Source organism: Numida meleagris, chromosome 7 (genome assembly GCF_002078875.1).
Source record: "Numida meleagris isolate 19003 breed g44 Domestic line chromosome 7, NumMel1.0, whole genome shotgun sequence".
In the NCBI taxonomy this organism is placed as follows: domain Eukaryota; kingdom Metazoa; phylum Chordata; class Aves; order Galliformes; family Numididae; genus Numida; species Numida meleagris.
The window spans coordinates 5,692,521-5,708,195 of record NC_034415.1 but is presented as its reverse complement, the minus strand read 5'-3'; the positions used below and the strand labels follow the sequence as shown (position 1 = coordinate 5,708,195).

General features: G+C 52.7%; 1 protein-coding gene across 2 annotated transcripts in view; it reads left to right on the top strand.

Moving 5' to 3' along the window:
• The window catches only part of PBX1 (PBX homeobox 1), a gene marked incomplete at its 5' end in the record, with an annotated part of 105,896 nt that extends 100,975 nt beyond the window's left edge, over positions 1–4,921 (top strand). For both annotated transcript variants that reach the window (XM_021405616.1, XM_021405615.1), the window contains 1 exon segment: positions 2,704–4,921. Coding sequence is in view for 1 of the 2 variants with exons in the window: in XM_021405615.1 (XP_021261290.1) it covers positions 2,704–2,796 (93 nt within the window).

Here is a 15,675-nt window from a genome sequence, read left to right as displayed (position 1 = left end):
GTTTATAAATCATTTAGAACTCTAATACGGGAGGCTATTTTTAAAATTCATCAGTGTGCAGGAGTTTTGATTTAAAAACACCGTCCTGCCTATTTACACAGCAGTGTTTGTCATTGTGACGGTGGTGCTCCATAGCACAGTGGCTGTACATCCATGCCTGCCAGCTGGGAGCAAGGACCACAGTGACCTTCAGTGGCCGTGCTAGCTGCAGGAGGTGAGACCTCCTTGTTCATGTGAGACCCCCCCCCCAGCAGTTGAGGCTTAGGCTGCCCAGGGCCCCATCCATCCTGCTCTTGGGCACCTCCAGGGATGGGGCACCCACAGCGCTGTGCAGCAGTGCCAGAGCCTCACCACTCTCTGCAGGCTCTTAGAAGCTCAGAGGTAGAAGGCTGCTTTGAGGCCAGTTCCCCTCTGTCAGGCTTGGTGTCTGGTTTGCTGGGAGGCTGACCTGACTTCCTGGCCCACTGCTAGTGGGACAAGGATTTGGCCACGTGCAGTGGGATGTGGCGACAGGCTTCGTGCGAAGCAGCAAGCTCCTTGAAGAACTGGCAGAAAATCAGCCCCATGCAGGAGGCCGGGCTGGGAGCCAGCCAGACTTGCTGGAGGAAAAATGCCTTGAGACCTGCAGGAACCGGCCCTAAACCCAGTTACTTCAGCAATCCATCACCCTGGCTCTATGCTTGGATGGCCACCAAGGCCGCGGCAGTGCTCTGGCACCAGAAGGTGACATTTGAAGAGACCTGGATGACCTCCAGTGGTCCTGGAGACCATTGCTGTGTGTCTGGCTGTGTCCCCCCTGCAGAAGTCAGAGCTGTGTACAGGGCTCCTCACGAGGCACCTCCTGTCCTGCCCATCACTCGGGCTCTATTTGGGGCCTACACTGGCTGGGGGGAATGGGGGAGATTGTGATGTGTGGGGTGCCTTCAAGGCAAAACCCCTGGGAGCAGAGGTCAGCACCTCCCCGGTAGCATCTCCTCTTCCCACTGGGTGGGATTGAGGTGGTCATCAGGGCACAAGACCTCCTTGTCTGCCAGAGGTGAAGGCCGGTTCCCAATCTTGAGGCCAGCAGGGCTGCCCAGCGTTTCGGGAGGACAGGGAGAGAGGTGCTGGAGGCACATGGAGGCACCGCAGCCGTTGTCTGTAAGAACTTCTCCCCCTTGCTCCTCTCAGCCGCGGCAAGCATGAAAAAGCCTCTAAAAATAGTTCAACACAATAGGGACCGAGCCCTGCTCCGAGCGGCCCCCGCCGCCTCTCCCCCCTTCTGCTCGCTGTAATGACCCTGCAAACACTAAATGGCATCTGAGTGCATTAAGCAGCAAACTCTCCGGTGACATAGCAATTACGGCTCTGAAATAGATTTGGTGCGTCACGGAAGATAAGGGTTTTGAAAGTTTCTGTTGTGATTATAGCTTGTAACTCCAACAAATAACAGGCTTCGTAATAAGAGGCTGCCAGCGCCGCTATTGTGGTTCTCTCTCACTGATGGCACGTAAATTGCTATTAATGTCCTAAGTGTACTTGAATATACCAGTCTCTGGGCGGCGGAGTTGGCTCCGTGTCTCTCTTTACGCGGCCTGTCATTGCAGGGCTGATAATCTACGGTAATTGCTGCCTCTTGCAGTGGACCAAGACGCGGAGAAGGGTGGGTGCTGCGTCCTGGGAAGCAAGATGTGCTGTGGGGCTGCAGTGGGCACCTGCCGGGTTGTGGATGAGACCGAATGTCCCCCAAACATCCCCGTGTCCCCCTCCCACGAGGTCACATCTGGGACTTCTGGACCCAGTGATGGATGCCCTAGAGCAGGAGGCACGGGGATGGCAGCGCAGGCAAAGCAGCCGGGGCACATCCAGAGCAGGACGGCGGCTGCTGCCAGCTCAGCACAGGCAGGAGTCGGGGCGGATTAATTAGCCGAGCACTGAATCAATGTCAGAGTGAGCAGGGGAGGTGGGGGCAACATCTGCTCCTCTCCAAAGGAGTCAGCAGCCGGCGAGGAGCAGCTTCAGCTGTGCCCTGTGGAGGTCCAGGAACTTGGGCTTTGCATGGGAAAGCACCCACTGGCTTTAGGAGGAAAGCATTGCCTGCCTTTGCAGTATGACCCCTTGAATGAGGAGGCTGCTCTGCTGCTGGTTGTGGTAGGACAGCGCTGCAGGACACTGGTGCAGCGTCAGGACTGGTGTAGGTGACACAAGTGGGAGCTCTGGGATGGATGTCCAACCCACTGAGCCTGAGGAAGCCAGGGGGCTTGGACATGTTGCACTCACAGGTCTCTTGTGTGCTGGTGTCCAGCACTTGTTCTGCATTTTAATGGCACTTGGGTCCAGATGGAATTCCAGTAAGGGGTTTCAAGTTCAAAAAACAAAGTTGTTTTGTTGTTTGCTATTTTCCTCTTGTACTGAGAAGGATCCTATTGGAGGGTTAAAAACTAACAGAGCTCAGGGTTTCTGCAGAAATCCATACTTATTTTAACAAGCAGAATTTCCATGAATGCTTGAAATTCATCAAAACCTCCAGTTTCCAGCAGCGCTATCCCAAGCTGTTCTTGTGCTTTGGGTGTTCACAGTGGGATGGGGGTGGCAGAGCAGGGGATCCTTGCCCTCCATCCCTAACACCACTCCACTGTCCTAGTGGAGACCTGGGGGGGCAGAGGCATTGCGGTGGGGCTCGGTGCTGCCACGATTGACGGCTGCCTGTCTCTCTCCCCGCAGGCTAATGGAGGTTGGCAAGACGCTACTACCCCATCGTCGGTGACCTCCCCCACAGAAGGCCCTGGCAGCGTTCACTCTGATACCTCCAACTGATCTCCCAGCAAATTGCATCCCTGGCTGAGCCGGCCCCGGCGGGGCGGGAGGGGAGGGGGCCTCTCCTAACACCGCAGCAGTCAGACTGGAGGTGAAACCAATCAGCACACACAAGAAGACTCCTTCTCTTCTCTTCTCTTCGTCGGGATGCTTTTTTCAGCCAATCTGGACACTTCTTTATACTCTCTTCCCTTTCTTTTCTGGGTAGAAGCCGCTCTCCCCCCCTTGCCGCCGCCACAACACCTCCCTCCCCCCACCTCCCCACCGAAGGATATTTTGACAGCTAGAAGGATTTTAAGGAGGAAAAGCAAAACACAACCACCGCCACGCCAACCGAACCAAAAGCAGCGCATGGCCTCGCACTGAGCCAAAATACCTCGGTCGGGTCTCGCTCCTTCTCCACCAAGCAGCCCTGCTCACCCTGTTCCTCTCTCGCTACCTCTCCATAGGAAATGGCCTCGGCAGCCCTCTGCCCTGCTGCACCCTCACTTCGGCTGCTCTGGACACTGAGTGCACCCATGCCGTGCCCCAGGAGCCATCCCTGTGCACTGTGGGCTGCAGGGCAGGCAAAGCAACCCCACTGCGCGTAGGAGCCGGAGCCAGGGGCTCCCCACTGCTTTATGGAGGTACCAACCAACCCCCTGCCAGCCCCCAGGCAGCACTGCTTGCCTTTCTCCCAGCCCTGCTCTGCCGCAGCTCCCAAACGCATTGGCCCCGAGAGGTGGCACCCCGCCAGCATCCCTCCTGGTCACCATTCTGCGGTGCTGGTGGGGAGGGCCCGAGGCAGAGGCAGGTGGGGGCACTGCTGGTAACCACAGTGCTGAGCACGGCCACGGTGCTTTACGTGATCAAGCATAAAGTAATGATGGATGGGACACGAGCGGTTTTCTCACCTAGGGAGACCAGCAGCAGTTAGTGTTCTGCAGAGAGCATCATGCGGTGTTAGCTCGTGCTTCCCCCTGCAGGTCCACCAGCTGCTTAGGGAAAGGAGAATGTGGGTTTCTCGGTGAAAGGGGTTGGTGGTCCCCTCTGCATCCCCAAACCATTGCCTGGTGCACGAGACCCCGCAGGCTAGGTGCTTTCTTTGTGCCTTTGGGAATGGGTCATACAATGGCTTTGCTTGAGGGTGAAGCTCTGTGAGGCGAGCAGACGTCCCTTGGGGGTTTGTCCTTCCCCTGCACCTTGGAGTTACTCTGAGAAGTGGCAGCTGAGGCCCTGGGAGATCCCGTGGGGTTTTTTGCCCAGCTTTTCCCGTCTGCTTTAGGAACAGTTGGTGATGGGTGGAAACAGGACTTCATCCCCCTGGGCAGCAGGAGGGAATTGCAGTGGCACGCGCTGCCTCATGTCACGGGTGGTGGGCAGCACTTTGCTCTGCTGGGCAGCATGGGGCACCTGGCAACAAATCTTAGGGCCTCCCAACCTCAGCTCACGTCCACGGCTCGCATTCTGCCCACGCCAGCATTGGCTCCTTCGAGCTGGGAGTATCGCTGGTGCAGAGCAAACATTTCCCATTAAAGCTCTGCCAGAAACATTTCCACCCCTCTGCTGGAAGCAGCAGCGCTGGCCCACAGCCCGGTGCCGTGGGGACGTGGCTTTCCACGGGGGCTCCAGAATGTGCAGTCGGTGATCTCCAGACCAACAAAATGTCGATTCCGTGGTTGTCCTTGCTTCTGAGCTGGTGGTGGGACGAGCACGCCTCCCGCTGCTTACAAAAGGGAGTGGATGCCCCAAATCTTGAGAGATTCAGCCCAAAGGAGAGACTCAGCGCCGCCTCAGTGGGAGAAGGCCGGGCTGCGGGCAGCACTTACAGCACCCAAGGCGTAGGGCTGCCTCTGCCGTGCTTTGCTTCAGGGCACGAAATCCAGAGGGCCAGGAGCGAGTTGGTCCCACCCGAGGACAGCACCGAGGACAGCACCGCGCTCACTCCTCCACGGTACTTTGCACCCTCTGGGTTGCGTTGTCGGTCTCTCTCCTTATGCCTGTGCTTTTTTTAATGGTTTTATCCCCGCTCCGCCCGTCCCCTTCCTTACCCAAAAGTGTTGTGGTTCTTTTCGTCTTCTTTTTTTTTTTTAATTATTTTTAATAATTTTTTTTTTCTGCCCAGAAAAAAACCTGACTTCGATACCAAAAAAAACCAACAAAAAAACAAAAACGAAATGAAAGAAAAAAAAAACCACAAAAAACAAACAAAAAAAAAACCGCAGAAACTCAAAAAAAAAAAATAAAAACAAAAAAAAAAACCCACGAGAAAAAAAAAACTCGACGATTCTTTCAGCTTTATTAACATTTTCCATTGTTTCTTGCGATTTGTGTCTCGTTCTTTGTAGTATTGATGATAACGAACATTTGATAATGAATGTTCTTGTATATTCAGATAAAGGAAAAAGGAAAAAAAAAGAAAAAAGACAAAAAAACAAAACCAAAAACGCAGTCTGAATTTAATAGTGTTTATAATAAAAGAATAAAAAATGGCCCTCTTAGCACGCAACGTGGAGCATGGGAAGGTCCATCCCTGCTCCTCCTGTGGCAACAAGCGCTTCATCCCTGTATAGTTTATAACATCAGACTACCTACATTCATCTCCTTTTTTTTTTGTTTGTTTTGTTTGTTTTTCCCATTTATTTTTTAATTTTCTCGCATTTGTGAATTAGTTCAAGAATGCTAGAAAAGTGTAGAGTTGTGCACACTCATTTCTTATTACACAATGTTTAAAAAAAGTGACGGTAATTCATTTTGTAAAACTTTAAAAAAAAAATGGTTGGAATAGTGAGCATTAATAGGTACATTCTAACACTTTATGTTTCTTAACGCTGAGACCCAGAATTTCCTTTTTTTAAAAGAATTTTTTTTTTTGGCGTTATTTTGGGGGGGGGGTCTTTGATGATGACTTTCTTTTGACCTGAGACGATGGCCTTGCAGCTTTCCCCTCCCTTTGGCTTCTGAGCTGGGATCTAAGTGATGTGAAAAGCGCTGGAGTTGGTTTTGGGAGGAGGGGGGGTTCTTCTCTTCACCATGGGTTTTCCACCTGTTTGGCCACCCAAGACCTCTTGGCAACTGGTTTGGGGAGCAGATGGCCCAGTGGGATGCGGGGACGCAGCTCTGAGCCTGCAGTTCTGATGCCTTAGGGTGATGTGCAGCATTGAGCTGTAAAGAAGGGACAGGAAGCCATGAATTCTCCCCCAAACCCGAACTGTGGGCTTCAGTGCCCTTATTCTCTACCCTACATCCCTCCCATGCCATGGCTCCGTGCGTCTGCTCCAGAGCCCATCTTGGAGGCACCGGTTGACCCAACTCAACCCAAGAGTAAGGGATGGGAAGCAATGGAGGTGCCAACCCCCATGGCCTCCGTCCACCTTGAGTGTTGGGTGAGGATGGGTCTGACAGGTGCCACCAAGCTGCAGGGACCTGGGAAGGGACAAGGGAGACGACACAGCCAAAGCACCCATGTGGGTCTCCCAGCACTGCATGGCTGCAGGTGGGGCTCAGGGAGAAGAAATCTCTTCTTAAAAGATGATTTTCCCCACTCCCCCCAAAACACCTGAGCTTCTCACATCACTGTACGGTTTAGGGTTCGGGGCGTTCTTTTCACTCCCAAGGTTTCCTGGAGTCCTTTTGTTTTTGTACACCTTTATTATTATTATTATTATTATTATTCGGATGATGTAAATCAGATGTTGCCTGGGGGGTTGGTTTTGTTGGTTTGCTTTTTTTTGTTCTCCTTGCAGAGCCCTTTCTGTCCCTTGTAAAGACAATACTGTTGTTCTGAGTTGCTTTTTCTTTTCTCTTTTTTTCCCCTTCTTTTTTTTTTTTTCCTCTCTTCCTAATGGATTCCAAATATTAAAAAAAAAAAAAAAAGAAAAAAAAAGACTCTCTGTTCCGACCTGGTTTTGAAACTTTAAGCTTTTCTGCTTCTGTAAAGAAAAAGGCCTCTGTCTTTCTGATCCCAATTGAGACTTTTATGTTCTATGACGATACTAACAAGGTGTAGGTTTTACAGTTTCCTGATTTGTACTGGTAATGCATATTCCAAATAAATAGTTTCTTTTGTTGCAAAAAAAAAAAAAAAAAAAAAAATCCTTAAACCAACCCTGGTGTATTTTTTGGGAGTGAAAAAGAAAAGAGGGAGCTGGAGGGGAGAGATTTGGGGTGCCCGGAGTGGGGCACCACCCCATCCCCATGCCTCATAAAGACCAGCTCTGACCCTGGTTGGAGGCTTCTGGCATCCTCTGCACTGGTGCTCATGGCGGGGAGGGGGCTCAGAGTGTCCCTGGGGGCTGTGATTTCCCAATGCCAGGTGTTCCAGAGCAGAGCTAGTGGGATTTGGGAAGCAGGGTGGGATGCAGGATGTGGGATGCAAGGTACAGGATAAAGATGCAGGATATGGGATGCAGGTTCCGGCATGCAGGATGCAGTGCAGGATGGGATGCAAACTGCGGGATGCAGGATGTGTGGTGCAGGATGGGATGCAGGACAGATACACTGTGAGGGATATGGGATGTGGGATACGGGATGTGGAATGTCAGCCAAAATCCCTAACAGCACATGGATGCCCAAGCTCTCCTGGCGTCGCTGCCCGTGCTCCCCCGTGGGTTTCTTGTCAATGATTATTCAATCTCCAGCCTGACCTTTCTCTTCTAAATAACACGGCAATATCAGTGTGGGCCAGCCTCCAGCTCCGGCTGCAAATTAACTGTATCGCTGGCTGCAGCAGCCCCTCGGCACCGGCGCTGCAAAACCGCCCCAGGCATTATCTCCCTACAGCGGTGCTCTCCTAATACCAGTTTAAATATCACCTCGCTCCCAGCTGTTTCCTTCTAATAACTGCTCATCCCGGCTCCCAGCACAGAAATGCCAGGTCTCGGTGGGCTCCACCAAGGAAACGGCCCCAAAAAGCCTGGGCTGGGGGTGGCACGCATGTTGGGAGACCGTCCCCATCCCCATCACAGCTGCTGCCTGGCACAGGGCAAGGTGCAGCACTCCCGGTTATCCATAACCCTTCCAAAATATCCGAGTGGTTGGGAGGCATTAAAGTTATAGTTGGCAGTAAACCCCGTGTCTGTTTGCTGGAGAATTTAATATATTGCGGGAAGTTTCGCCTATAAAAGGTGATTGTTATGTTTTCTCCAGTTCACCAGGACTCTATAACTTATGGCCTCCATCAACGGGATTGGGTCTCGCCTGCCAGCCCATCACTCTTTGGGGTAATTCTGCTTTGTAGGGAAGTATTTCATGGGAGCTTCAGGCGGAGCCCCAGGTGGGCAGGGGACAGTGGTGTCCCTATGGCATGATGGGGATGGGGCTTAGGGGCGGCAGTGCCCTCCTTGGGCATCACAAAGGTTGGGACAAACAGAATGACCCAACCTGGAGACAGATCCACTGGGAACATGCGCCACGCCTGTTCCTTATTGCTAAAGAGGTTGAGCATTAATAGCTTTAGAGGGGCTCAGGAGTGGGATAACAAAGCGGCAGAGCTAATGTAGGAGTGGGATGGAGGAGGAGGAGGGCTGGGAGGAAGGAGCCCTATAGGCACAAGGGTGACAAGTCATGGTCCACACACCTTGTCCTGTGCATTGGAAGCTATCCCCATGTTCTCAGCTCCCCACAGGCCACTGAAATGCTTCATTCACCCCAGAGCTGACCCCATTCACAAGCACCCTGGCAAGGGGCAGGGAGCCCAGAGGTGTGCACAGATCCCAGCTAATTAAAAATGCAAATGAGAGCCAGAGCTCTCACCTTGCAGAGGTGCAGATTTTGCAGGCTGGCTGCGCTCCTCCCTCACAGGAATGTTTGGGGTGGTCCGTCCTCTGCCTCGACTTCCAGCACGGACAAAGGAAAGGGGAAGAGAAAAACAATACCCATGCTACCACTGGCGGAGTCACCCTTGGGGCACGATCTGCTTTCAGCACATGGGGAGTAGAAGGGCTCCTCTGGCCCCTGCCGCATCATGGTGCTGCAAAGCCTTTCCCCCCATCCACAATAAGCCCCCCCCCCCGAGCGGGCACAACCGGGGGCTGTCACCACGTGATGCCCATGGATGTGAATCACAAATGACATTTCATTAACAGCTTGGATAAAGCTGCTTCCCTCTTTCCTGCAATGCCCAAAAGCTTTTGCACAAATGCTCTTCAAACCCCAGAACAACAAAAAGGAGCTGGAGGGGCTGTGGGGCAGGACTTACCCACCATCCTGCCTGGCTTTGGGACAGGGCAATGGGTGCAGCAACGGAAGCAGTACTAGCAAGCCACCCCAAATGCCACCTCTGCCCCCAGCTGATGACCCTTGTCACTGGTTACCGCCTCTGCTGGGAGCATGAGGACACCAGGCCATTGTGACAGTCCCGGCGCCGCCAAGCTCTCACTGGGGACTGTCCCAAGGAAGCACACCTCTCAGGGAAGTGGCATAGTCACTGTCTCTGGAGGTGCTCAAGAACCATGGAGATGGGGTTCTGAGGGACATGGTGAAGGTAGGCTGATGGTTGGACTAGATGAGCTCAGTGATCTTTCCAACCTTAATAATTCTATGATTCCTGGGAACAGAATCCCCTGCCAATGGAGAGCCCCAGCCCATTGGGCAACAGGATGCATTCAGAAGGGTGCCCAAACGCTCTTCTGAGAGCGGTGTGCTCCCCAGGCAAGCACTATGATGAGTGTAGAATTATAGAACCATTAAGGTTGGAAAACATCTCTGAGATCATCGTGTCCAACCATAGGCCATCCAATCCAACTCAACACACCCACGGGCAACGCATGGGTTTAAAGCTTGAGCTCCACATCTCTGGAGGATGTAGTGTGTGGCCAGGGACAGCATTGCCCCCAGAGGTGGGTGCACAGCTGGGCACTGCTCAGGTCCTGGCCCCGGCCAGCTGGGACCTTGGACAACAATCAGAGGGCTTGTGCCCCTTGGGTCCCCACGGCACCCCAAGCATCCCAGGGTGGTCTCCGCACGGCCACCAGAGCAGCTTTGTGTCGCCCAGCACAGGGGCCTCTGTCAGGGCGAGCGCTGCCTTCCCTGCGACCGCCGTTGACGTTATTCGGCTGGACAGAGGGATGTCTGCGCGAATCATTTTCAACGCTATTCCATATTCATAACGGGCTAAATATAGGGGAGCAAAGTGGGACCTGGCGGGCAAAAAGCCCTCCCCGTGGTCAGCGCGGATGACTTCTCTGCCAAGACAAGATGCCAGAGCCAGCCCTGCCACCCCCGTGGACACCACGAGCTGAAGTCCCACTGCCGGCGGCACTGGGATGCGGGAGCAGGTTTGGGGCCCCGCTCCTGAGGCCACCTCCCAAGGATGTCTCAGCTGGCCAACTCATTGCAACGGGCAGGAATCCACAGCGCGGCCCGGGAGGGGTCCACCAGCCCCCGGGCACGTTCTTCATTAAGCGAGAAGGTTAATGATTGCAATTATGTAAAAGGCAAGCGGCTAAATGAGTATAAATAAAGCTTTTTCTTGGGTGCGGTGTGGGGGCTGCGGGGCTGGCACGGGGCTCCCAAGGGAAACGTCCTCTTGGGGATGCAGCTGAAGCTGCTCCCGGCCTGAGCCACACTGAGAAGAAATGCAGCAAAAAGTCAAAAATAGCCCCGTGTTATGAGAAAGGGCTCCGTGCTTGCAGCCCCAGCAAAACTGGTGCTCACCCTCCTTAGAAAAAGCCATAATATGCAATAACATCAAATCCAGCAGATAGCATTTGTAGTATTATGGGTAGCTTTAAAATAAGATGTATGCAGTAAACGATGGTTGGACTAGGTGATCTTAGAGGTCCTTTCTGACCTTAATGATTCTATTACTCTAAATCTGCCACTGTCCTGCATAACAAAAACCAGAGGGGTTCTCTATTCATGGGCTTGAATTAACATTTTTTTGGGCACCTGGTGTAAGAACAGCAAAGCCTGGCTCCTTCCAGCACAAATCAATCAATCAGCCCTCGCGCTGGGCCCAGTGTGTGCTTAGCATGAGCTTAGCAAAAAAGGACCAGCATGTGGTGGGCTCTCTTGGGCAAAAATAGAGAAATTCAGGCACAAATGCTCAAATCTGTGCAGCCAAGCAGGGAAAGGGTGGAGAGCGGTGTCAATGGGGCAATAGTGGAGAAGTTCACTGTGGGGTCTGCTGGTGTCCCAGGACCAGCCCGAGCTGATTGCCCCATGGAAGGCTGTGCCCTCCGGTACAGTTTCCCCTTGGGAGAAACTCAGCAATATTATTTCCTTGGGAAAAAAAAAAAAAAACTGAAATAATAAAAAGATGTTCTGTGACTCATGGAAAAGGTAAAATAAATTGCAGCCCCCGCACTTGAATAGATATGTGGCTATTTTAATAGATGAGGTAATAAATAAACCTGGTCGAGATTTTTCAAGTTTTCATTCATTTTTGATGGAGAGGAATTATTTCCTTTCCTCCATCAAAAAGAAAACTCATTGTTCCCCTTGGGAGACCTCTCAGTGCCCAGGTCCTCAGTTTCACCCCAGTACCCAAAACAGTTTTCCAGCCCCACTGCCTGCAGCTGCTGCTCAAAACCATTCTGAAACTGGGAGGGGTGCCTCCAAAATGCCTTTCAGTTCACCTTTCGGATACATTTAGTAACTCACCTTAATATTGATGCCCTCCTTACACATTGCTGCAGAAGGAATTGCGGCTGTGGCCAGCGTAATGATATGTTCAATATTAACAGTCTCCATCTGTCAAAGCTCCCTGGCATCCCACCGGGCAGGGAGAGAGCTCCACTGCCCTCCAATGCTGTTCACTCCAAGGAGAATGGCTGGGGAGGATCAACAGCTGCTTTTGGAGAGCATCTGAGTGTTGGCTCAAGGCTTAGCCCTGCAGAGGAACGGAACATGGAAAGGTGTCACAAGCAGGTGGCCATGAGTGGGTGCCATAAGAAAGCTCATTTCACTCAATCCATCGGCCTCCTCCTGCCCATTTAACCAAGGTGGCTGCTGGCATTGGCCAGACCATACAGGACTGATACTGCTTGGCCAGAAGACCTGAGCAAAGAGGATAACGCTGCAGGAGCCCCCCCAGCTCCATCCTGGTCCATGTGGGGGCACATTTGCTGAGCCCATGCAAAGCCTGGTCACCACGGTCGCCCCAACTCTACCTCTGCCCCATAGGCCAACCCTCCATAAGACACAGAGCTGTGCCAGTGCCCTTGTCTCCATCATCAGCCAGGATGGTGCCACAAGGTATCCCAGCACCAAGCGGAACTGACCCACAGCATCAGGGCCTGGGCGGGTGTGGGGCAGAAACTGCACACCCTGGCATGGCTGCCTGCACGGGGAAGGTGAAGTGAGATAAGAAGAGCTTTTTCTACTTTATCCTTCATGCTACATGGCCTTTTCCTCTGGGTAAGCACAAAGTCTGCCTCTTTCCTCGCTATTATTAAAAGTCAGGGCTCCAATCCCTTTGGGAGCAGGGAAGGCAGATAATCCCTTCTACTCCTGGCCTTATTTCTCTCCTCACTTTGCAAGGTTATTGCAACTCTCCAGCAGTAGCTGCCCTGCACAATATACTTCCTCTAAATGTGAAATATATATAAAAAACAACAAACACGCAACCATTATTTCCTCCAAACACACCCTGAACCCACTTAAACTCCCTCTCAATTCCTCCTTTGCAAGAACAAACAGCTAAAAGCAGTTTACTTTCTCCCAGCCCTGCAGACATCTGTCCCCAAGGGCTGAGGAGCTGCATGAGCAGCAGAGGGGGTCTTTGCCTCTGCTCATAAAATACCCCAAAATGTACGGTTTGGGAGGGATGGACCACAAGGAGGGGGATGCTTGGAGCTTCCTTCTGCTTTGGATACACCGTTCTGTGGCAGGCTGAGTGCTGGTACCAGCTCTGCTTTGGGGCTGGGACGTGGCACTGTTGTGTGTGGCTCCAGCTACCTCTAGTGGAAAGCAGGCAGAAGCGGCTGCAAATACAGGAAGGTCTTTGCTTATTTACTCGATAACACTTTCCATCCACCTACTTTGAAGCTCAATGCAAGATTTGGCCGCAAGACGTGCTTAAGCCCAATGCTCTCATTGCAAACACAGATGTGTGCAGCTAGGACATAGGATCATAGAATCATAAAGGCTGGAAAGACCTCTAAGATCACCTAGTCCAACCACCAAGCTATGCCTATGACCGCTCAGACCATGTCACTCAGTGTGACACTCACTCTTCCTTTGAGCACCTCCATGGAGGGTGACTGCACCACCTCCCTGGGTGGGGAGTTCTAAGACCCTTCTAGCTCGGGAAAAGCCCTTCAGGATCACCGCATCCAGCCATCAACCTGACCTACCAAGTCCCATCACCAATCCATGGCCCTTAGTGCCATGCCCACATCTCCAAGGATGGGGAGGACGTCCCTCCCCCAGCCAGCCCTCTCCAGTGGTTGGCCATCCTCTAAGTACATTTGTCCCAATTTAGGGTGTTCTTTCTCCTCCAAGAAGGCCAGGAATCACTCATCCTCCAGTGCAGAAGCTCCTCCACGCTGTGCCTGGGTGAGCCCTCTTGCAATGACCTGGGGTGGTTAGATGGATGGAGCTGCTCATCCTACCCAAGCCAGAAGACTCTCTTCTATGCTCTTCTTGTTTGAAACCCAAACCACTGCAACTCAAATCCCCCTGAAACATGCTGCAAAAATGGCTAACGAGATCAAAGTGTCAGGGACAAGTGGGGCTGGTGGGAAGGATTAGACATTAATGAGAGCCGTCTCCAGGAGCATCCATCACTCCGCTTTCATGAGTTTCTTAATGCGGTGGGAACTCTGCCATGGCTGGATTCCTTTTATTTAAAGCAGAGAGAAAAAGCTGGAGAGGAATTAATATTAATTAAGAGACCGACACTTGCAGAAACTTTCCTTACCCCATGTCACACCCAACTCCCAGTCCTACTTCAGCGAACAACCAGATTTATTCCAGAAGGGACAGCACTTATGAGCCTTTGTCATTCTGCAGGGACTTATCACCCTGAGTAAGGGAAGCTGAGATGATCCCCCACAGAACTTCTGAAAGGGGAAAAAAATCCCACCTCCTATTGCTGAAATACATTCTTAAGAAAAACAAAAGCAAGCTCAACGTGGTGTGTCGTGTTGATATCCTTCCATGAAGACACACGCAAGAGAGTTCCCATTGCAACACTGTGCTGGGCTCCATACCACCACCCCAAGTCCTGCCACCAGGCTGAAGTGTCCCATGTGTTTCTGTAGAACTGAGCTTGCTCCGAGGCTGCACAACCCATTTTGGATTGGGAACGCTGTAGGGACACACATCACCTCCCCTCTCTCCTTGGGTTGGGACGCAATTATCTTTTCTATGCTATAGTTTTCAAGATCGCAAGCCTTGAACAGACGTATTTTACTAATGGGAAGTTCCCATTGGAAATAGCTCCCAGTTTTAAACCAGTGTTTTCGTGGAGCCACAGTCCTCTGCAGCACTTCCAGCTACAGAAATTGCTGGGCTTTTCTTAACAACACCGCGCAGTGCAACAAAGGGAAAGGACCACACATGGGAGGCTGAAATCAGAGGGGCCAAATTTGGAGCAACCTGTGCAAAACCCATCTCAGGGAAGAATCAAGCTGGAAAGGGGACGGCATTGAGGTCTTCCTCCCTTGGCAGTGGGGTTAGGCAGCGTTTGGGCATCCCGACCCCCCTCCCTCCCCGTCCCTGCCGTTCGGGGCTCGGCCAGCAGAGGGAGAGCCCGGCCCGCAGAGCCGAGCCCGGCCGAAGGGAGCGGGAGGACGCGGGCTCACCCGGAGCGATGAGCTGAGATTGAGACCGTAGAATCTCAGAACTGGGCTGCCAACCACTAGATGCAGCCACTCGGCCGCACGGGGTTCTGCTGCAGTCACCCACCACTCTGCAGGGATGATACAGCTGAAGGGTGCAGCAGGGATGGACACGGGGACAAGCCCTGGGTCCTCACACCCACCACACGCAGGTGATTAATTAGGGGTGAGGCAGCTTTGCTCCCCGTGTCCCCTTCCAAGCCTTGCATGGGCAGAGGAGGGCAAACTGCCTTTACCTGTGTGGTGCTGGGTTAGTGCCAGCTTTGTTTCTCCCTTTGGCTCAAAGTCAGCGCGGTTAATGGTGGAAGGGGTAAAGCCTGGCACAGTGAGCAGCACAGTGCCCGCATTGCTATGGGCAGCATTGCATGGAATCGTCTGAGTTGGAAGGGACCCTTAAAAGCCAGCTGGTCCAACTTCCCTTCTACAAACAGGGACACCTACAACTCAGAGCCCCTTTCAGCCTGACCGCGGATATTTGCAAGGACCAGGCATCCACCGCCTCTTTTGGCAACCTGCTCACAGGGAACAGGCACCCAATGCCCTAGGCTGGAGCCACAGGGGCAGCCACTGCACGGTGCCACCTCTGTGTCCTTCCCAGTGCGTCCCTGGTACCCTACAGCAGCAATCCTGCACTGCTGACTGCAAGCACAGACCAGACTCTGGGTCCTTAAGAGACTCCATTCTTCCCCAAGCAGACACAGAACAGGAAACCCCCCAGCTCAGCACCATCTCCCACGTTCAGAGCGAGCCCTGCCTGCAGAACAGCTTTCCATGGGCTCCCCGGTACGAGCCCTCTCTCCAGCACCTGTCTGTTATCACCAATCTTGTAGGAACTTAATTATCTCTGAGACCTCTCCCACCACCAAACCTGGCCAGGAGCGCTCACGAGATAACGAAGGCGATGGACAGGCAATGAGCAGGAGCGCTGTCTCCTCCTCCAGCAAGGTCAAAGCCATAGCAGCCCTGTGACAAAGCCAAGGGCAGGGGGAACCTTCCCATCCCGCAGCCACAAGTGGGAATTGGGGCGAGGACGAGGCGAGGGATGCTGGTGCCGGCCATCAAGCAGCGGGCTGGTAATAACCTCATTATGAGGCTGGAGATGCTGGGGGGGGGG